This window comes from Lampetra fluviatilis, chromosome 45 (assembly GCF_964198595.1).
Source record: "Lampetra fluviatilis chromosome 45, kcLamFluv1.1, whole genome shotgun sequence".
In the NCBI taxonomy this organism is placed as follows: Eukaryota; Metazoa; Chordata; class Hyperoartia; order Petromyzontiformes; family Petromyzontidae; genus Lampetra; species Lampetra fluviatilis.
Window position 1 is genome coordinate 6600434 of NC_136319.1, and position 23952 is coordinate 6624385.

A 23952-nucleotide genomic window follows, 5' to 3' on the forward strand; every position below is an offset into this window, starting at 1 on the left:
GCATGTCGACACCTTGACCTTTTACCTTTACCGTTTTACCCGGTAAAAAGGGTACAATTACCTTACCTTGCCGAGGCCTAGGCTGGGGCTTCACCGCCCCAGCCCCTAAGCCAACCAGGCGACACGAGCCATCAGAGGCAGGGTTCAAGGGCGGAGCCCATGGGCGCTATGGGGTGGTTTGCCAGCGGTGCGCAGGAGCGGAGAAGCGGGGCACCAACTCACGCGATGCGGAACGTCCGAGAGAGCGGAACACGAACTGTCCAGATAACGAAGAAATAAATAGACGGAGACACAGTCGCTTGTCGTCGACCTGTTTTATTACACCTGTGTAATGCGAGCCTAAGCGGGGTTCGCTGCTGGCCTCTAGGCCAATCATACGGCCCGGGGTATTGGGGGGCGGAGCCAGTATGGGGGCGTATGTGAAGGTCCGCCACTCACCTCGGGTCCAATTGGATGCGAGGTGAGTGGGGGCGGAACCTAGGAGCGGAGCCAGCAGGGCGCTATGGGGAGGCCAGATCTGGAAGATTCGGAAGGGCGTGGTGTGAGAGAGGAGACAGGATCACGTGGTGAAGGGGATATAGGTGGGAGCCCAGAAGGGCTCTGGGTGAGTTGGTAGAGTTAAGAAGCTGGACCACGTTGGGTGGCCGGAAAGAATCCGCGCCATCAGCCACGTGGCTGCAGGCGCTTCAGCACACCATCGGCCAGCGGTGTGTGGAGCGGGGGAGCGTGAAGGACTGACGAGAGAACGCGTGCGGGGCGCGCGCGAGGAGCAGCTGGTCCGGTGTCGGGACCAGCGGGGTGCGGGTGTTGACCCGAATAAAGAGTGACGGAGACCAAGCAGTGCGTGGAAAAGTCCTTTATTACACCTGGATGACAATCTTGAATAAAGATTTTCAGATTTTATTACTAATTCACCCAGAATATTTGGACCCTTGACCCACAATACAATGTGATTAAAATTCACAGGTAACCCAGAACACAATCAAGTCTATTTATATTTACACAATCTAACCCAATACACCTTTATTATTGGTAATATTTGTCGCGAAAGCCTACGTGTTAAAGTCGATTTGTTTAACCAGGTGAGAACTCAAGATACCAGGATGAGTGTCGGTTGCAAGAGTGATGATGCTGCTGCTTCTGCTGCTAATGATTATTCTGTTACTACTACTGATTACATTATTATTAATGCTGCTGGTCCTACTCCTGATAATATTTATGATGCTAGCAATGATGCTGCTGCTTATGTTATTGATTATTCTGTTACTGCTGATAACGATTGTATTATTGATTATGGCCCTACTTCTGATACTGATCACGATGCTAACGATGGAGCTACCACTGCTAATGCTGTTGCTCCTGCTGTTACTAATTCTGCTGCTGATGCTATTTCTGCTGATGATGATCGATTCGAGTTAAATTTGAGTTCAACGAAGTTAGCACTCAGGAGATCAGGATAAGTTTCATTGACAAGAGTTACCTGGTTCACCAAAATTAAAATAATAGTAAAACAAGTCAAACCCATGCCAGCAATGAAGAAAATATAAATCTCACACACAGCCCAGAACACAATGCGATTAGCGTTCACACAATTACATAATTGGTACAATATAATCAATGCGTCTCAAATCATCTAAGCGTCGCTAAATAGCCTGAGACTCGAGTTAGGTTCACACCGGATTGGTATCTCACTTTAAGGAGGGGCGCTGCGGTGGCTCGGAGATGTTAACTCCCTCGCCTGGTATGCAGGAGGTCGTGGGTTGGATTATGACACTGAAAGCTGCTGGAAATTTGGAGTTTGCGTTGTCTCTATTCCTGTTATAACACAGTGTATCTGTGTTATTAATGCGTGTTGAGACAATGTTAGTCGTGTCGTATTGTAAGTTGTAAGCTAGATTGTCACTAGATATATATCAGGTGCTTAATAACTTAAACCAACTTCAAAGTCAAAATACAGTTCCCATTTTTGTCAGCAGAAGCGTTATCCCATGATTCGAAGATTGTGGCTTCAGGTCCAAGTCTGAGAGCAGATAATTAAAATATTAATCAAAACAAACCTTTACGAATAATATTGGTGGCGAAAGACCTCCTACTACTACTATGTGTTAAATGGCTTATATCTCTCTCTATGCCCTGTAAAATAAAACTAGTTTGGGTGGGGGGGGGGGTCACTCGACCCCAGGTTATAACAAAAATGTTTAACCCAGCGACGCTTAGCATACACCACGAGTAGTCCCCCCCCCCCCCTTGCGATGCCATCCCATTCCCACCCCGGGTTTATCGCCCAACGAGCGAGTGACCACGAGGGGGACGGCGCGCGTCACCCCGCAGCGTCACATGACGCGTGTTCCCAGCACGCCCGCGGTGGAGCTCCGCCCTCTCATTTGAGGCTCAGTCGACCTAGGGGAGAGCCTGGACCAATACCGATAATCGTCACTGGTGTTGGTGAACCGCGCATGGTCCTCCCCTAGGTCGACTCAGCCTGAAGAGCTTTTGGTACGGTGTGTAAACATCACCACTGAGGAGACAAAGGCGGCCGGGCGTGGTGTTGGCCACCCACCCCCTAGTGTACTGTGCCGGCCTTCATAGGGGCCGTCCATAAATGACGTCACGCGATTTTTGACCCCCCCCCCCTTCGTCACACGGCGTCACAAAAAGTCAGACCCTCCCTCAAATATGACGTCACAAAGCTCTGCCCCCCCCCCCAAGAAAATAAAACATGCCTCAAATAGCTTTAAACTATTGTCATTGTAGTGCGTATTTAATGTGGCGCTGCACTCTGATGTTGTAGGAGAAAACATTTATTAAAAAGTCTATCTAATTAAGTAGAACGTGTTGTCTATATTTATTTAAGTTGCTCATTTTGACTTGACGTCACATTTCTCAAACCCCCCCCCCCCCCCATCGTCACAAATGTCTGACCCCCCACCCCCTACGTGCGTGACGTCATTTATGGACGGCCCCATAGGTTCTCGCTAACAGCACTTGCCCCAACAGCCTGTGAAGGCTACACGGGGGATATGTGTCTTTGTGTGCGTGAGTCTGTGCGTTGTGCCCGTTTCTCTGCGCTGCTCACACTCCGTGCTCTCAGGACGCACGACTCAGATCCAGAATCCTCACCGAGTCACCAACACCCCACACACGCAGTGCAGGGTAGAGCGGTTGACTAAACGAGTGGTGGATGGAGTGCAGCAGCTCCATGGAGTCGGCGCAGTAAAACGACAGCAGCCCCGCCTCCCAGTTCAGGTGGCACCCGACTCTCGGGGGAAGATCCCTCACCGGCACTGAGGTCAATACACCACCATGACACACGTAGCAGCTGTTGTTGCGTTTATATAAAACCCAGGATGAGTCGTTCCTTCCCAGGCTGCACTCATTACCAAGCCCTTTCCGTGCGATCGTCCCGTACGCGACTCCAACCTGACAGAACCCCGTCACACCCCCCACGTCCACCTCCCAGTAGTGCTGACCCGACGAGAAGCTCTCGGAGCACAGGGCTTGTAGCCAGACATCAAAGCGGTGTGGGTGATCGGGGCGACCCTGGGAGACAGCGGTCCGCGTCACCGTCCTGAGGTCCGAGGAAATCTGGAGGATGTTGTGGGCCGAGTTTGGGTCCAGAGTCGGTGAGCGTCCGTCTGCAGTAACAATAATCACAGTAGCCGTGTAACAACAGCACCACTATAACAACAGCACTTGTGCACTAACACGCACGTACATTACAATAGAGCAGGGGTCGGCAACCTACGGCTCCGGAGCCGCATGCGGCTCTTTACGGGCTGCTTCTTGACGATATGTACGTATGTACAGTATGCATTGCGGCTCTTGAAATACTGAATTTTGTACCGAATTGGAAAGAAATGGCTCTTCTTGTTATTTTGGTTGCCGACCCCTGCAATAGAGCAATTCATAATGAGCATTGTTATACAACGTTGTAATGCGTAGCTATCGGTGTGATGACATGTAACGGACACTTTGTTAATCCACTGCTGGATGAGGGCCACCCTATACCGTGCGAGTCGCGGGGGATATTTGACCATACTTCACCACGCCGGTCACTGCACGTTGGCGAAGACAGGCGGCGCAGCTGGCGAGAGCACAGAAGTACAGTACAGCGGTGCGTTTGTCTGCACTGAACATCTGCTGCCCTGTCACGTGGCCCCGCAGCCTGTAGCACCTGCTAGGCAGGGTGGTGACTGCCCGCCACGTGGCCCCGCAGCCTGTAGCACCTGCTAGGCAGGGTGGTGACTGCCCCGCCATGTGGCCCCGCAGCCTGTAGCACCTGCTAGGCAGGGTGGTGGTGGCCCTGCCCAGGCCCAGCCCCTGAAGGGCTTTGCGAGGTGCCAGGAGGTGGGGCAGTGGATCGCAGCAGCAGCATCAGCAGCGTGGATATCAACACGCCGTAGTGTCCGTGTGTGTACAACAAACACAACGATCTCCCGTATAACCTTTCACGGATTGTAGCAGCAAGTGCTTTTGGTGAGTGGCTGTCAAGGCCGACACGGCACACAATGGGCTGGGGTTGGCTAACACCACGCCCGGCCGCCTTTGTCTCCCCGTATGATAGTGTAGTGATGTACACTCGTGTGTGTGTGTGTGTTAGTGTAGTGATGTACACTTGTGTGTGTGATAGTGTAGTGATGTACACTCGTGTGTGTGATAGTGTAGTGATGTACACTCGTGTGTGTGTGTGATAGTGTAGTGATGTACACTCGTGTGTGTGTGTGGTAGTGTAGTGATGTACACTCGTGTGTGTGTGTGATAGTGTAGTGATGTACACTCGCGTGTCTGTGTGTGTGTGATAGTGTAGTGATGTACACTCGTGTGTGTGATAGTGTAGTGATGTACACTCGTGTGTGTGTGTGATAGTGTAGTGATGTACACTCGTGTGTGTGTGTGATAGTGTAGTGATGTACACTCGTGTGTGTATGCGATGGTGTAGTGATGTACACTCGTGTGTGTATGTGATGTACACTCGTGTGTGTGATAGAGAAGTAATGTACACTGTGTGTGTGAGATAGTGTATTGATGTACACTCATGTGTGTGTGTGTGTGATGGTGTAGTGATGTACACTCGTGTATGTGTGTGATAGTGTAGTGATGTACACTCGTGTTTGTGTGTGTGATAGTGTAGTGATGTACACTGTGTGTGTGTGTGAGATAGTGTAGTGATGTACACTCTGTGTGTGTGATAGTGTAGTGATGTACACTCGTGTGTGTGTGTGATAGTGTAGTGATGTACACTCGTGTGTGTGATAGTGTAGTGTCGTCACTATGTAGTGATTTACACGGTCAACCAGGGTGAAGCCCTTGGCTGGCTGGTTGTCTGATAAACCTCTGAATATTCACGAATAATTCTCAAGGTGCCTTTGATTCTGAGAGCTTTACACATTAACACTGAACCATAAGAATCCTAACTGTGATAATTGGTTCTTTACCCTTCTATCTGGCAACAAAACTGACACCTTTTTACAAGGAGTCATGTTTGCATAGACCGCAATACCTGCAGTCATAATACAAACAAAAGAACATAACTCTGATAATGTGCACTGTCCTTAAAGTTGATTGATCCACACCCGAGACAGCTTTCCTTAGAGCCTAGTCTCATATGGGTTGGACCAGATGACGCCAAAAGGCGCACAACTCAAAGACAATGCACCATCAGAGTATGAGAGCTCGGGGCAAGCATCTACACTATGGGAACCTCATTTGCCAGTAAAAATATGATAATTGGTTCTTTACCCTTCTATCTGGCAACAAAACTGACACCTTTTTACAAGGAGTCATGTTTGCATAGACCGCAATACCTGCAGTCATAATACAAACAAAAGAACATAACTCTGATAATGTGCACTGTCCTTAAAGTTGATTGATCCACACCCGAGACAGCTTTCCTTAGAGCCTAGTCTCATATGGGTTGGACCAGATGACGCCAAAAGGCGCACAACTCAAAGACAATGCACCATCAGAGTATGAGAGCTCGGGGCAAGCATCTACACTATGGGAACCTCATTTGCCAGTAAAAATATGATAATTGGTTCTTTACCCTTCTATCTGGCAACAAAACTGACACCTTTTTACAAGGAGTCATGTTTGCATAGACCGCAATACCTGCAGTCATAATACAAACAAAAGAACATAACTCTGATAATGTGCACTGTCCTTAAAGTTGATTGATCCACACCCGAGACAGCTTTCCTTAGAGCCTAGTCTCATATGGGTTGGACCAGATGACGCCAAAAGGCGCACAACTCAAAGACAATGCACCATCAGAGTATGAGAGCTCGGGGCAAGCATCTACACTATGGGAACCTCATTTGCCAGTAAAAATATGATAATTGGTTCTTTACCCTTCTATCTGGCAACAAAACTGACACCTTTTTACAAGGAGTCATGTTTGCATAGACCGCAATACCTGCAGTCATAATACAAACAAAAGAACATAACTCTGATAATGTGCACTGTCCTTAAAGTTGATGCTTGCCCCGAGCTCTCATACTCTGATGGTGCATTGTCTTTGAGTTGTGCGCCTTTTGGCGTCATCTGGTCCAACCCATATGAGACTAGGCTCTAAGGAAAGCTGTCTCGGGTGTGGATCAATCAACTTTAAGGACAGTGCACATTATCAGAGTTATGTTCTTTTGTTTGTATTATGACTGCAGGTATTGCGGTCTATGCAAACATGACTCCTTGTAAAAAGGTGTCAGTTTTGTTGCCAGATAGAAGGGTAAAGAACCAATTATCATATTTTTACTGGCAAATGAGGTTCCCATAGTGTAGATGCTTGCCCCGAGCTCTCATACTCTGATGGTGCATTGTCTTTGAGTTGTGCGCCTTTTGGCGTCATCTGGTCCAACCCATATGAGACTAGGCTCTAAGGAAAGCTGTCTCGGGTGTGGATCAATCAACTTTAAGGACAGTGCACATTATCAGAGTTATGTTCTTTTGTTTGTATTATGACTGCAGGTATTGCGGTCTATGCAAACATGACTCCTTGTAAAAAGGTGTCAGTTTTGTTGCCAGATAGAAGGGTAAAGAACCAATTATCATATTTTTACTGGCAAATGAGGTTCCCATAGTGAATCCTAACTGTGTCTGAATCTGTATCACGCTGCCTCAAGTACTAATTATGAATCCTCAGAATCTGAGCCACAGCGTCTCTGTGGTAAACACTCAAAGAGACAGCATAGCAACAGCATCCTCATTCAATAATACAAAAGAGTAGTGTTAATAGAGCTCATGTAAAACTCCTTTTGCACTCGTGTGTGTGCTGTATATTAATGTAGAGGTATTCCAATATAAGGTATATCGTAATGTATGTATGTATGTGCAGTGGTGATAACTACTCGCTGTTCGCAAGCTGTGAGAGAGCGGATCATAAACAGGGTTTTCCCGCTGGTTAGAACGGTCAGGGTCAAATAGGGTAAGGTGGGATCCAAACGCCAGATTGGAATGACCAATCGGCAGGTTCCACAAGGTGGCCGGGGATTGGACAACCCGGCCACGAAGTGGTATAAAGCCAGAGCGCTGAGAAGCTCTGGGCCAGTTCTGCTACACGAAGACCCAAGTCGGCCGAAGACATCTAGGACCCTGGACCAAGCCCTCCAGCTCTTATCAGGGCTAGGGCTCAGTGTAACCAGTGGTCGGGGAGAGATTAGGTCCTAGATAGTTAGGACCCTGTCTCCCAGCCTTCCCGCCCTTGTGAGGGCGAAGGCCCTGAGCGACCAGAGGATGGGGACCCGCCGGGCCAGCGGTGGGTCAGTGTGCCTCCCCTAGGTCCAGCCAGAGGACGCTGGGATAGCAGGGAGATTAGATAGACAGCAAGATCCGGAGGCTATACCTCCTTAGAATAGGAGGTAAGCGTGAGTGTGGAGCTGTACAAGGTCCGGAGGCTGTACCTCAGGGTAGCGGGTGAGGGGACCGTATACCCCTTTGTGTGATAGGGACTGTGTATTAAGACAATAAACAGTGTGTGCCATAAATAAGTTTAGAAGTCCGTCCTTTACAACACTACATATGCACATAGGATAGACATGGTCAGCCACAGTGATTGCCCAGTATGGCTCTGTGAGCCTCGGGTATTAACCTTGAACCCCAATAGTCCTTACTGTGCCTTAGAAGGGATAAAGCAGCTTCAAGCATTATGAATGAATAATGCGAATCTGTAGGCTGCCTTAGTTTGGTTATGATCCTACAGCATTAACAATGAACCCTACGCATCACAATGGTGATGTGGTCTTTCTCGAGTCTGATGATGACATCCATTACAGGGAAGACTTATTATCATATATTCATCTGCTACAATGGTTGTTTTGGCCAACAGCATCCTCACTGGATAATACACGCGTGTAATATCAATGGAGCTCATGTAATAGTGAAATACACTCGTGTGTGCTATATATTATTGTCCAATGAATACATTACAGTCGTAATGTTTATCTTTGCACGTGCAGTGCGGTGATAGGAAATATTAACCAAGGTTATGCCTTAGTCTGGCTCTGTGAGGCTCAGCCATTAACTGGGGAAGCTAAGAATTGTAAAGGTGCCTTAGTTTGACTCTCTGTGCATCAAACGGTTAACATGAAGCCAAAGACTCCTATGTCTTAGTCTGGATGTGTGATCCTTGGGTATTAACAATCAACGATAAGATTCCTTGTTCTAAAATCTATAGTCTTTTTCATTGAATCGTACAAATCATACAGGCAGCCTTTGTGTCTGCAGTGGTGAACTTTACAAGACATACTAGGTACTCATTAACGCTGAGTGGACCTAGGAGGAATCCAAAATTGGTTCTAAATCTACTCACCACTGATGTTAGCCATGAATAGCCTGTTGGTGATGATGTTTGTAGCTCAGTGCACAATACATCCAATCTTCACTGGATATCCGTACTCACTCTCGCTCATCCATACACCCAGACACCTCCGATTAGCATGGTTGGTGTAAAAGAAGTTCAATGTAGATCTATACACTTTTACAAAGGCAAAGATACCCCCGTATATCCTCAGACGTTTGGGGCAAGTGCTGTTAGTAAGCACCTATGAAGGCCCGCATGGCACACGAGGGGGTCAGCACCACGTCAGGCCGCCTTTGTCTCCCCAGAGGTGATGTTTACACACAACACCAGGTACTCATTTGAGGCTGCGTCGACCTCGGGGAGGCCCAGGACAGGTTCAGATGATCCATCACTGGTTTTGGCCTTGAGCAGGAATCACACCCAGGACACCAGGTTCATAGCGCAGTGTGCTAACCACTGCACTACCGCTCCACAACATACTTGTACAAGCACAATTACACGCACAATAACACACACGCACAGGTGGTAAGAGTCCGTGGAACTCACACATGAATGCCAGCAGGATGACCCCAGCTCCCTGCAGGGCGCTGATCACGGCGATGTCTTTTTTGCTGAGAGATGAGTGTGGAGCTTCCTTCTGAGCGTCTCTCCTATGACACCAGAACCAGCAGTGACTCACACAGCCCGTGTCTTACACTGCATCAACACACAGCATCACCACTCACAGCACCATCACACATAGCCCGTGTCTTACACTGCATCATCACACACCGCATCACCACTCACAGCATCATCATCACACACAGCCAGTGTCTTACAAAGCATCATCACACACAAAGTAACACAGCATCACAGATCGTGGTACACAGCATCATTACACTCATCATCATCGCCATGCAGCCCATGTCCCACACAAGGCGTCACCCCATGTGTTAATCCGTGCAAGATCATGAGTCCATACCAGATTGTCTCCTTCAGGTGAACCTGCAGGAGTCAGACACAGGGGGCGCGAATCAGTTTACCTCCAGCCACATTAACCACACGGTGATTGGTAGAGGCGATGAGGCTGCACTCAACCATTTGCTTATCCCAGTGTTGTTGGTTGTAATCAAGACAAAGCTGTGGACTCGTTTGGACTCGATGGTTCTCATCAGCAAGGTGTGGCCTCTCAAACCGTTGCCACGGGCAATAGGCGTACGTGTCACTCGACATTGAGTGGCAGTGATTGGAAATAATTTTCCACTGCATCGTGTTACCTTTGTCAGAAGTTTAGAATTTTTGGGAAATTTTTTGGGCCCAAAAACCTCATAGAAGCCCACTTTTGATACAATTGTGGGCCCAAAAGTCGGTAATGTACATACGTAACGTACCTACATATTGATTAACTATGAATAGCCCAACTAATAATCGAGATCCATTGTCATGTATATGCATACATTAACTCACCTTTCCCACTCTGGGCTTCGCACCTGATTGGCTCAGGGTGATGACATCACATTTATTCCTCTAAGACCAAAACAGGAGAATTTCTCCACAATTCTGACGGTCACCTGATGAGGCTGGTTGTAATTACTGGAAAAAGTTGTACTCCAATTGTAATGTTATTTGTTTATTCTCCAACACAATGGTGTGCTGAACTATTAACTTATTGGCATTTTATATTTACGTGACAAATCTAATTGGTTGTATCGGGTGGTGGCGGGTTTAACGACACCTTTATATTTAAGTGATCTAATCCAAAAAAAACTTCTATCCAGAGTGAACACTTGTTGAAGCAGACAATTTTCGGATTGGTTTAAACTTTCCGAGACTGATCAAATAATAAATGTCTGTGGCTTTCGTGATGTTAAAAGCTCTTCTCTTTTCAGCATTACTCTTGGTTGGTCGACATTTAGATACATGAATTAACTAAATCTAGCGGTAAGTAACTTAAATCTGTATATTACAGGACCATGTGGTTAGATGTTGTAGTGCCAACGTCTGCATAAATTACCAACCGTGTATTAACTCGAAGGATTTGTGTGTTAATAGTTTCGTAGATAGAAATATAATAATAAAAATAAAGTTAATGAAAAAAAAAAATAATAATAATAAACAAAACACTTTATTTTAATGTTTCTATCTACGTGGCTTTACCGAAAGAACCAAAGAATATGAATTCCTGTAGTCACGAAAGTTTAAAGTCAAAATGTTAATCGTTTATTCATTATTTGGAAATTCAGTAGTAAGTTATATTTTTACTAGAACATACAAATTCACGTTGGTGGACTTGTTTCAATAAAATATATGGCCGATAGATTGTATTGACAATGCAAGTTGCGTTATTATGTTCTTTGTGATACCTTGCATGTGCCGCCTTTCTAAATGTACGGGCAGTTTTCGACGTAAAACGCGAACTTAATCACGGAACAATGTTTTTCCAGTGGAGCGATCCTTCGCGAGATGTAATGAGTCAGCCTCGTGCTGGTAGTGAGTGTTTGTGCATGTGTGCGCCCGTGCTCGTATGTGCGTGCGTGCTCGTATGTGCGTGCGTGCGTGTACAAGTTAGTGTGGGGGGAGTGGTAGTGCAATGGTAAGCGCACTGCGTTACCAACCCGGCGACACGAGTTCGATTCCTGCTCACAACCAACACCAGTGACGATAATCTGAATGGGTCCTAGGCCTCCCCAAGGTCGACTCAGCCTGAAAGGAGTACCTGGTTTTGTGTGTAAACATCGCCACTGTGGAGGCAACAGTGGTCAATGGTGGCCAGGTGGGGTGATGCCTACTCACTCTACCTGCAGGAACGCGAGCGAGTCCCTCTCCTCTTGCAGAGTGCGCATGCGCGTGGCTGCTGCCTGGAGCTCGTTGATCTCGCGCTCGTAATGAGCGATGTTCTCCTCGATCTGGGACAGCAGCTCGTGCCCCTTCATGTCCACGCGATACAAAGTTGTCCTCTCGTCCTCATCCAGCATCGCCCTCATGCGGATGAACTCGCCTGAGATGCGAGCCTTGGTCTGTACCATGCAATCCTGCAAGGGTGTACGATGGATGCTATCATTTCATATTCAATGCTATACATACCAAAGTCACATTTTTTCTGGCTACTCCAAACCAAGTTTGCCCTGCCTCCACATTATGTCTCTGCACTCACATCTCAGTGAACTGGTCGATAACTGTTTAAGAATCTAGGACGTTCACATCTATGATTTGGTTAGTAAGATAAAAAGCAAAATTGTATTCTTCTGCGGAAATAAACACATCATAAAGTGAAACATTAAATTGTAAATCGAAACATAATTTTCCATACGGTCCCATAATTTGACCTAAGATGCATTCCTAAAACAAATGTACCCACCTAAAACAAACATACAAAAAAATATCTGTCAATACAACTGATATATTTTATGCACAAATATGGAGAAAATTAACGACTAATAACTTATTAAAATTATATGTTATTAAAACTACCTCACGTTATTGGAATGTCCATTCCTCTAAGCATAAGCTGGGATCTCTCCCCTCCCTCTACCGTTTCAAATCACTCCGAGCTCTGATATTTGATGGAGACCAATGATCTGCTTTTCTGGTTGTATTACTAATATTCTCCACAACATGGAGCTGTTGTGTGAATTATTATCACTAGCTGACTTGATGCCAACTTTTACAGCAGGATTTGCATGACATTGGATACTTTGGATACTCGTAACATTTTCGTGGTGGTGGGGTTTTTGTGTTCCAATGACCCTCAGAGCTATGTCGTCTGGAGTCTTGTATTCCTGGTAGGATCTGCCTTGGTTAACAGGTCTGGGCAGAGGTTCCAGACAACAACATCCCTTTATGAATGGTTTAAAAATACTAAAATCAGAGAGCCTGACCCAGACAAGGTATACCAGGACAACCCCATGGAACCAGGCCTGGGGGTGGTGTTCGCCGAGAAGCACCTGGTGGCCAGCCCTGCCCAAAATGGCTCCACTGTTCAGTTTGAGTTTGTCCCAGTGGATGTGAGGGTTGCCTCAATGAGACGTCGGGTCTCAGAAAGGACAACTCTGACTGTTGTCTGTGCGTATGTACCAACATCAGTTCAGAGTTTTCAGCCCTCTTGGAGATGGTGGGTGCAGTGCTCGATCGTGCCGCCTACCGACTCCATAGTCTTACTGGGCGATGTCAATGCTCACGTGGGAAAATATGGAGAAACCTGGAGAGGCATGATTAGAGGGAATGTCCCCCCTGATCTGAACCCAAACGGTGAGATGTTACTGGAATTCTGTGATAGTAACGGAATGTCAATAATGAACACCATGTTCTAACACGAGGATGCTGATATGTGTAATTCTAGATTTGAAGCTTTCGTGACTGCAAGGATTCATACTCTTAGGCTTTTTCGGTAAAGTCACAAATGCAAAAAATAATAATAAAATAAAATAATAATAAATGAAAAATAACTAAATTAAATCACGACGTTTCGGAGGTAACACAAGTCTCCGTCTTCAGGTGGGACCATCACAGCCAAATTTACTGTATCAAGTGAAGAGAAATCCAAGAGACAATATCTTAAATACTGGTTAAGGGGAGGGGGGAGGAGCTTATCTAAATGTGGCAGTCAGGGATTGGGAGGCTGGGGGGCCGGGGCTAGAAGGGAAGGTCCAAGTGAAGCACCTCCACAGGGATTACGGCCAATGTTGGCTTCCAAAACCAAACAATAGCAGCACTGTTGAACGCGGTGGATGTCAACAACTCAGTAAAATAGACTAGTACCTGTCAAATAAGATGGTACAAATATGCGTAGTTAAATCTTTTTTACATGGTTAATAACATCTTTCCAATGATTGCTCAATTTGTACCCACCATCACGGTTGAAGTTATGTCTATGTTTGTATATCTGGATGGCTTCATGCACAAACCTTTGATGGTAGCCATAGGGTTGGCAGAGCACCTTGGTCTCGGAAAAGACAATATCATGAGAGCCCACAGCGTTGTAACAATGATCAGCAACGGCGGAAGAATCAGTTTTGCCGTGTTTCAGATCTGACTTGTGCTCGCGGACCTGATCAGAGACATGACGTTTCGTTTCCCCAATGTAACAATCACCACACATGCAACTCAGTTTATAGACTCCAGGGTAATGCAAGTCAGGAATGACATCTTTCACAGATGGGATAAGATCACGGATTTTATGTACTGTACTGAATCGGACCTGGATCTTATGTTTGTTTAGAATTTCGGAGATCTTTTTGGTCACGCCTGCTATGTATGGCAACGTGATAGTTTTGATCAGAGTTTCAGGTGGTTGTTTCTGTATGGTGGGAGAAACAGCTTGGCGGATAGTACGGTCAGAGTATCTGTTCATCTTGAGGGCCAGATGTACATGTTTTAATTCACTGGTCAGGTGGTGTTGGTCAGAGATGCAATGAGCTCTGTGGTATAGTGTTTTGATGAGAGAATTATTTTGAGCCGGGTGGTGGTGGGAATCAGGTTTCAAGTAAGAATCTGTGTGGGTGGCCTTCCTGTAAACAGAATGTCCCAAGGAGCCATCAGGTCTCCTCTCAAACTGAACATCCAAGAATGGTAGTTTGCCATCTTTCTCCACTTCCATGGTGAATCTGATGGATGGGTGTCTGGAATTGATGTGGTCCAGGAAATGGTTCAATGCTGGGAGGCCATGTGGCCAAATGACGAAAGTGTCATCCACATATCTCTTCCACATGGACGGACGCAGGGTAGATGTCTGGATGGCGTCTGATTCAAACTTGTCCATGAAAACATTGGCTATCACTGGTGACTAGGGGGAGCCCATAGGGGTACCCTCATTCTGTTTGTAGAAGGTGTCATTACCAGGTAATCCTACTAACAGTCTAACGACAAAAACCAACAAGATAATCACTAGTTCGACTTCCCTAATCTAACCAACCAAACGTCCCTCTCTAAAACCCTCGGCTGCAAGACCTCCCAGATTATATGGTCTTCCCAAGATCCATAAAGAAGGCACCCCACTACGGCCCATAGTGTACATGATCAACTCTCCTACCTACAAGCTATCCCTTTTTTTTTATCAAATACTCTGCTTCCCTTCTCTGGCAAGACCACTTCAAAGGTACTGAACTCAACCCAATTGGTTTCTATGGTCGAAGACATGGTACTGTCTCCTGACGATATCCTCATCAGTTTTGATGTGGTCTCTCTGTTTACCAAAGTCCCAGTGCCTGACACGTTAACAATAATTGAAGGCTTGGTCCAACATGGACTGAACTCGGATGTACCTGCGTTGGTTAGGCATTGCCTCACCAACACTTACTTTACCTGGAATGGCACCGTCTACAAACAGAATGAGGGTACTCCTTTGGGCTCCCCCTTGTCACCAGTGATAGCCAATGTTTTCATGGAGAAGTTTGAATCAGACGCTATCCAGACGTCTACCCTGCGTCCTTCAAAAACAAAAGAGTGCAGCTTTTCTGGAAACGTCTCGCGGAAGACCCAGTGCAGAAAGATTTCAACTTCCACCTCTGAGAAAACTTCTCCTGCACTCCAGAGAAGGTCATAGACATTGAATCGGGTGCAACCGCAACAAGATGGCGCCGATGATGGCAGCCTCGGCCGGTCGGTGCGCCCTGTTTTGTCTTGTTTTGCTTGATTACCTGTGCTGGTGAGAGAGGCCTGCTGTTCAGTCACACCTGTGCTGGCGAGGGGCCTGCTGTTCATCACACCTGTGTCCTGTGCTGGTGAGAGGGGCATGCTGTTCAGCATACCCGTGCTGGTGAGAGGGGCCTGCTGCTCAGCACACCCGTGCTGGTGAGAGAGGCCTGCTGCTCAGCACACCCGTGCTGGTGAGAGAGGCCTGCTGCTCAGCACACCTGTGCTGGTGAGAAGGGCCTGCTGTTCAGCACACCCGTGCTGGTGAGAGAGGCCTGCTGCTCAGCACACCCGTGCTGGTGAGAGAGGCCTGCTGCTCAGCACACCTGTGCTGGTGAGAAGGGCCTGCTGTTCAGCACACCCGTGCTGGTGAGAGAGGCCTGCTGCTCAGCACACCCGTGCTGGTGAGAGAGGCCTGCTGCTCAGCACACCCGTGCTGGTGAGAGAGGCCTGCTGCTCAGCACATCCGTGCTGGCGAGAGGGGCCTGCTGCTCAGCACACTCGTGCTGGTGAGAAGATGGCGCCGATGATGGTAGCCTCAGCCAGTCGGTGCGCCCTGTTTTGTCTTGTTTTGTCTGTTAATTCAGTGTTCTGCCAAGATTTTCGGAGTTCTCTGACAAGAGACGAACTTCTAAACATCAGGGAAACAACTCCTGTGGACTTATTTCCTACTTTTCTGCTTCCAGCGGCAGAATTAGTGGGCATTCTAGTCAAAACCGCGCAAGACTTTACTCAAGCAGCAAAACGCCGCCGAAGGGGTAAACGGTCGGGGGCTCTAGTACGGCTACGCAGACGCGGGATCCGAACAGTGCTTCCGAGCTTTTTCCTCTCCAACGTACGTTCACTATGTAACAAAATAGACGAACTTCAGCTACTGATGGTGAAAAACAGAGACTTTATTTCATCGTCTATTTTATGCTTCACAGAGACATGGCTGTGTGATTTGATCCCAGACACTGCGTTACAACTGGCAGGCTTCCAACTCGTAAGATCGGATCGGGACATAGCACTCTCCTACAAGACGAAAGGCGGTGGTATATGTTTTTACATTAATAGTGGCTGGTGTGTAGATGTCACAGTGATTATGCAACATTGTTCTCCGTTTCTTGAATCATTTTTTATCAACTGTAAACCTTTCTACTCGCCTCGCGAGTTCGCATCACTCATTATGGTCGAAGTATATTTGCCGCCGGGTCCTCAGGTTAAAGAGGCCTAACGCATGCTCGCCGACTAGATTCTGAGTGTGGAGCGAGCAAATCCAGATTCGCTGGTTATCGTACTTGGCGACTTCAACAAAGGCAATCTCAGCCACGAACTCCCCAAATACAGACAATTCATTAAATGCCCTACCAGAGAAGGGAACACTCTGGATCACTGTTACACTACAGTCAGTAGAGCCTACCACGCCGTCTTCAGAGCAGCACTGGGACACTGACCATGTCATGGTCCACCTAATTCCTGCATACAGGCAGAAACTAAAGCTCTGTAAACCTGCTGTGAGGACATCTAAACAGTGGACCAGTGAGGCTATAGAGGAATTGCGGGCATGCATGGACTGTACTGACTGGGATATGTTCACGACTGCTACCAATAGTCTGGAAGAACTCACAGAGGCTGTGACGTTGTACATCAGCTTCTGTGAGGACTGCTGTATTCCAACACGCACCAGGGTGAACTTCAACAACAACAACAAGCCCTGGTTCTCAGCAAAGCTCAAAAAGTTGAGGTTGGAGAAGGAGGAAGCGTTTAAGAGTGGCGATAGAGACAAATTCAAGGAGTCGAAGAACAGGTTTAGCAAGGCGGTGAGAGAGGCTAAACGACTGTACTCAGAGAGACTAAAACACCAGTTCTCTGCTAACGATTCTGCTTCTGTCTGGAGAGGGCTCAGGCAGATCACCAACTACAAGCCCAGAGCCCCCCACACAACTAACGACTCCCGCCTGGTCAACGACCTGAACGAGTTCTACTGCAGATTTGAAAGACAATTGGACTGTCCTGAACTACCCATTCCCACCCAAGAGGCCCCTATCCCGCCCCCCACTACAGAGACAACTATCTCCATTCAGGAGGGAGAAGTTAAAATACTTTTCAAGTGGCAGAACCCACGCAAAGCAGCTGGGCCGGACTCTGTCTCTCCAGCCACCCTCAGGCACTGCACGGACCAGCTGTCTCCGGTGTTCAGCAACATCTTTAACATCTCCATGGAGACATGCCATGTACCAGCCTGTCTCAAGTCCTCCATCATCATTCCAGTGCCAAAAAAGCCAAGGCAAACAGGACTAAATGATTACAGACCCATCGCCCTTACCTCCGTGGTAATGAAGTCTTTTGAGCGCCTGGTCCTGGCACACCTCAAAGCCATCACAGACCCTCTCCTGGACCCCCTTCAGTTTGCCTACAGAGCCAACAGGTCTGTGGATGACACAGTTAACATGGCCCTCCACTTCACCCTACAGCATCTGGACTCCACAGCATCCTACGCCAGGATCCTGTTTGTGGACTTTAGCTTGGCTTTTAACACCATCATCCCTGCCCTGCTTCATGACAAGCTCTCCCTGCTGAACGTGCCAGACTGCACCTGCAGATGTATCACAGACTTCCTGTCTGACAGGAAGCAGTGCGTTAAGCTGGGATCACAAGTTTCTGCCTCCAGGTCCATCAGCACCGGATCTCCTCAGGGCTGCGTCCTTTCCCCTCTGCTCTTCACCCTGTACACCAACAGCTGCACCTCCAGTCACCCATCCGTCAAACTCTTGAAGTTTGCGGACGACACTACCCTAATTGGGCTCATCTCTGATGGGGATGAGTCTGACTATAGGAGGGAAGCTGACAACCTGGTGACCTGGTGTAGCCAGAACAACCTGGAGCTTAATGCTCTTAAGACCGTGGAGATGGTTGTGGACTTCAGGAAGAATACAGCCCCACTCACCCCCATCACCCTGTGCGACTCCCCAGTCAACAATGTGGAGTCCTTCCGCTTCCTGGGCACTATTCTTTCCCAGGACCTCAAGTGGGAACTGAACATCAGCTCCCTTATCAAGAGAGCTCAACAGAGGATGTACTTCCTACGGCAGCTGAATAAATTGTATCTGCCAAAGACAATGATGGTGCGCTTCTATACAGCCATCATTGAGTCCATCCTCACCTCCTCCATCAGCCTTTGGTACGCTGCTGCCACTGCCAAGGACAAGAGCAGACTGCAGCGTATCATCCGCACTGCTGAGAAGGTGATTGGCTGTAATCTACCAACACTTGGGGACTTGCACACCTTGAGGACCCTCAGGCGAGCGAGGAAGATTGTGGACGATTCCTCTCACCCTGGATACTCTCTGTTCCAGCTACTCCCCTCCGGCAGAAGGCTGCGGTCCATCAGGACCAAAACCACACGTCATAAAAACAGTTTCTTCCCATCTGCCGTTGGCCTCCTCAACAAGGCCAAGGGCTTAAAATAACTTTTATACTTAAAATGACTTTTACACTAACTATAACATTTTATCTACATAATTGCGCCTTGTCATACTTACAACGTGTTTTCTTACTTGTATTTTTGTATTCTAAGATTGTATATTACGGCTAATTCACATTTTACATTTCACATTTTATATGGTCTACTTATTCATAATTTTACATACTTTAGCCCGTTAGTATTAGTTATACTTTGTAAACGTTAGTATAGTTAGACTGTATATCACCTATTTAAGTTTTTAAGATTCCTATATGTTGAATGTATGCACCTTCCGGCCATAGTAAATTCCGTGTATGTGCAAACTTCATGGCGATTAAAACCGTTTCTGTTTCTGTTTCTGTCCGAGTGGACGATGTTCAGGACCTCTATTGTGGATGTGACTGCAAAAGCTATTGTCGGAAGGCAGTTAGTGTCTGTGAAAGTGGCAAACCTAGGTCCCGCTGGTGGACACCAGTGCTGAGGGATGCTGACAAGTTGAATAAGGAGACTTTTTCCTAGCTATGCTTCAAAGCTATGCTTGGAAAAAGTCTCCCGACTTGATTGAGAGGTACCAGCTTGCCCAGAGCGTGGCAGCGGTAGCAATTACTGAAGCGAAATCCCGAGCAAGGGAGGCACTTGGAGAGGCCATGGAGAGAGACTACCAAGCAGCCTCAAAGATCTTGTCAAACTGTAGTATCTTGAATCACGGGCGAATAAACTCCTTTGAGGCACACACTGTTTATTGTCTTTCTTCGACACAGTCCCTAACACACAAGGGGTATACGGTCCCCTTACCCGTTAACCTGAGGAGGTACAGCCTCCTTGCTTGGCGGAACCTACACACAAGTCTACCCGCATAACCTAGCGTCCTCCGGCTGGGACCTAGGGGAGGCTAACTGACCCACCGCTGGCTCGGTGGGTCCCCGACCTCTGGTCAAGCAGAGCCCCAGCCCATAGAAGGGCTGGAAGGCTGGGACCCAGGGTCCTGCCTATCCAGGACCTATTCTCCCCTGACTACTGGAACACTGAGCCTCAGCCCTTAGAAGGGCTAAAAGGCTTGGTCCAGGGTCCTATCTTCTTCCGCCCGGGCTTTGGTCTTCGTGTGTGGAGAACTGAGCCAGAGCTCTCAGCGCTCTGGCTTTTATACTGGTTCGTGACTGGGCTTGTCCAATCCCACGCTACTTTGTGGACCCTTCTGATTGGTTCTTCCCAATTTGTCGTTTGGATCCTCTTTCACCTTATCTGACCCTTGGCCGTTTGTCTGGCGGGAATCTGTGATTACAATCCGCTCTCACCTCTCCCTGACTCCGACCGTTTACTGAGGGAGGCAACGCTATACCGTAGGTCCCCGAATAATGAGTAGCTATCACCTCTACAAACCATCCGACACATTAGGAAGGGTATATGAGATGTGGCCCCATCTTTTCTCAGTAACATTGAACACAACTAAGGAGATAGTCGAGAGGTGGAAGGAACACTTTGAGGAGCTCCTCAACCTAGTGGACATGCCCAAATCTCAGATGGCAGCCCTGGAAACAGCTGGGGGGATCTGATCCATCACGGCTGCTGAAGTCACTCTGGCGGTCGAGGGCCTTCTTAGCAGCAAAGCTACTAGAGTCTATGAGGTTCACCCAGAGTTGTTTAAAGCGCGCTAGACAGTGTAGGAATGCCTTTGCAATGTTGCATCGAAGGTTGGTACAGTACCTCTGGATTGGGAAACTGGAGTCGTGGTTCCCATTTTAAGGAAGGGGACTAGAGGATCTGCTCCAACTACAGAGGGATCACACTCCTCAGCGTCCCAGGTAAAGCCAATGCTAGAGTGCTGGAGAGGAGTTTCTTGCTGGTTGGTTGATCCTCAGATTCAGGAGGAACAATGCGGATTCCGTCAGGGTCATGGAACAATGGACCAGCTCTTTCCTTCTCACAGATATTTGAGAGGTCATGGGGGTATACTGCTCCAGTCTACTTTTGCTTTGTAGACTTGGAGAAAGCATATGACCGTGTTCCCTGTAATATCATGTGGGAGGTGCTGCGGGAGAATGATGCCGCCTTTGTGTGGTATCCAGTCCCTCTATTCACAGAGATCTGTGTCCGTATTCTTGATGTTAAATCAATGTCATTCATTGTGGGTGTTGTACTCTGCCAAGGGTGCGACTTGTCTCTGCTCCTTTTTGTGATTTTCATAGACAGGATATCAAGGCGCAGTCCAAGTATGGAGAGTATTCAGTACGGGGGCATGGAAATGGCATCGCTGTTTTTTGCAGATGACGTCCTCTTTTCCTCATCAGTCTGTGATCTCCAGCGTGCACTGGAACAGTTTGATGCCGAGTGTGAAGTGGCTGGGATGAGGATCAACACTTCCAAATCTGAAGTCATGGTTCACTCTCGGGAGACGTTGAGGGGGGGAAACTGCCCTTTGTGAAGAAGTTTAAGTACCTCGGGGTTTCTATCCCAAGTGATGGTAATTGGGAGCAGGAGATTGGACGGTGGATCGGTGCGGCATCCACAATGTTGCAGGCACTGTACCATTCCATGGTAGTGAAGCAGGAGGTGAGTTCTTGAACAAAGCTCTTGCTTTACAGGTCAATCTACGTTCCCACCTTCACCTATTGTCATGAGTTTTGGGTGATGACCGAAAGGATGAGATCGCGGGTACGAGGGACGAAAATGAGGTTTCTCTGCAGGGTTGCCGGGCTCACTCTCCGTGATCAGGTGAGAAGCTCGGTAATCTGGGAAAGCCTCAGAGTCGAGCTGCTGCTCCTCCAGATCGAGAGGAGCCAGTTGAGGTGGTTTGGGCACCTGGTAAGGATATCCCCCGGTAGCTCCCCCTGGAACTATCCTGGGAACGTTCCACTGGGCGATGACCCTAGGGCCGACCCAGGACACGCTGGCGGGACTATATCACTCGGCTGGCCTGGGAACACCTGGGAATTCCCCAGTAAGTGCTAGAGTCTGTCACCAGGGAAAGGAGGTCTGGACCGCCCTACTCAACATTCTGCTGCGGCGACCCTCACCAGGACAAGTGGATTGAGAAACGAATGAATTAACAAACTCATGCATGCGACAATGCAAACAGGCTCATAGCAATATCGTTGAAGACATATCACAAGTAGATTCAATTACGTAATTATCTGAATCATTAAAATGTACTACATCAAAAGAGTCAATCACTAATACATTATGATTCGTGCATATTCAACTTAAAACGGTTTAAATAATAATTGTCTCTACGTTGTGCTGCTTTAGAGGTAGGTGCGTGTCATGAGGGCAAAAGTGTTTTCTGGCATTCCTTGCACTTTCTTTATAGCCGCATTTCTTATGTTAATTCTAGCATTCAAAAGCCGATTTCCTGTCGTTTTTTATCGCCGTCTTCACTCGTTTAATGTCTCCTTTATAATTAAATACAATCGTTGCTCCATACTGCTCTATTTTATCTGATCCATTGCAAGCCATTCGAGTTATCTTGCGACGTGCATTGAAGTCTCACGAGAGATACACTTTTTTGTGTAAGAACGTTGCATTAAAAAAATTACGTTTCAATCACCCGTAACTATAATAATGCAATGTCCTGCACAGTCATTACACACTGACTCAAGCCTACCAGAGTTCACTTGAATCTACGGAGTTATCCTCAAGGGGAGAGTCACAGACTCCACTCAGGGTGGAGGTCACAGGGCCACAGAGGCCACGCGCGGTACCTGCACGTCCTTGTGAGTGGCCTTCATCTGTCCCACGGACGCCTCCGCCTTTTTTCTGTCCTTCTCCACTGCCCGCATCTGCTCAGCGACTCTACCCTGCAAGAGATGAAATCATCAGAGGAGACTCCACTCTATCTGGAGCCCTCCACGGTGACAGTTCTGAATTGCCCACCAGAAGCGTGGTGAGGAAGTCATCCTGGACTGACTGAAAAAGTCTAATAGGCAAAGGACCTGTGGACAGAGAATCAACCCACGGTGATGCTTGTTGTATGAGATGTTTCTATTATACCCAGGGGACAGTTTGCTTTTATCAGTTTATGTAGAGGTATCATAATCTGTATGTGTATTTATACTGGAGGAATTCGATGAGCTATAAAGCTCTTTTTTCACAAATGTCCAGTAGGGGTGGGTAAGAACGTTACAACAACAAACTATACAAAAACATGATAGAAGTGCAAAGTACAAGGAAGTTAAACAAATCACCCAACAACATACACATACAATCAAGCCATCCTCATCCTACCAGGCAAAGCCCAACCAGGTATTATTTTTTTTAGAAGCGACCTGGCCACAAATGATAACTCATCAGTGGTTTATCACGTGGAAATGTATAGCTGCCAAATAACCTCAATGCTTGTTTGTTCTGCACCTCACTGATTATTGCTGTCGGCATGCAGTCCTCACCTTCCGTGTCTGATGCTCGTCCTCCAGCGTGTCAACATCATGCCCTCGATGTTCTCCAGTGAAGGCGCAGACTGTGCACACGAGGCTCACGTCTTGCTTGCAGTAGAACTTGAGCTCCTCTTTGTGCCTCTTGCACTTGCGTTCTTCAGGGTTCACATCTGGTGAAACCAGGACGTGACCTTTAAACTTCCTATTTTCCAGGTGAGGCACGAGGTGTTCCCTGCAGAAAGACGTCTCACACCTGAGGCAAGTCTTCACTGCAAGCGTCTTGCCTTCTGGGCAGTGGTCACAGAAAACAACACCAGCAGTAGCAGCAGCAGCCATGGTCTCAAGTCACTCGCAGCTGCTCTATGAGGTTGGCGATCGTCACGTTCCTGGTCAGCTGGGGTCGTCGAGGGAAGGTCTTGCGGCACTGCGGGCAGCAGTAGGAGTCTGTCTCCTTCCAGGCATCCTCCAGGCACAGGAGGCAGAACGAGTGGCCGCAGGTCAGCGTGGAGGGGCAGTCAAACGTGTCCAGGCAGATGGAGCAGGTCAACTCACGGTCCACGTTCTCAGCGGGAGCTGCGCTCGCCATGACCCGTTTCTCACTGTGGCTCAGAGAATCTATTTCAATTTTTTTTTTTTATAATATCGTGAGATGTTGATTACCAGTGACGAGGTGTGTACTGTTCAGGAGACGCTGTGTGAGCAGCTCACACAGCGGAGACGAGCAAGGAAATGAA

The 23952-nt window shown here is 47.7% G+C and overlaps 1 protein-coding gene across 1 annotated transcript; it reads right to left on the reverse strand.

Moving 5' to 3' along the window:
* Nucleotides 1-3087: 3087 nt before the first annotated feature.
* Nucleotides 3088-23804, reverse strand: LOC144947493 (E3 ubiquitin/ISG15 ligase TRIM25-like). Its single transcript, XM_078876718.1, is given in 7 exon segments — nt 3088-3635; nt 9341-9444; nt 9756-9778; nt 11572-11805; nt 22547-22642; nt 23231-23560; nt 23562-23804. Coding segments are annotated over 7 exon segments (1578 nt in total).
* Nucleotides 23805-23952: the final 148 nt, after the last annotated feature.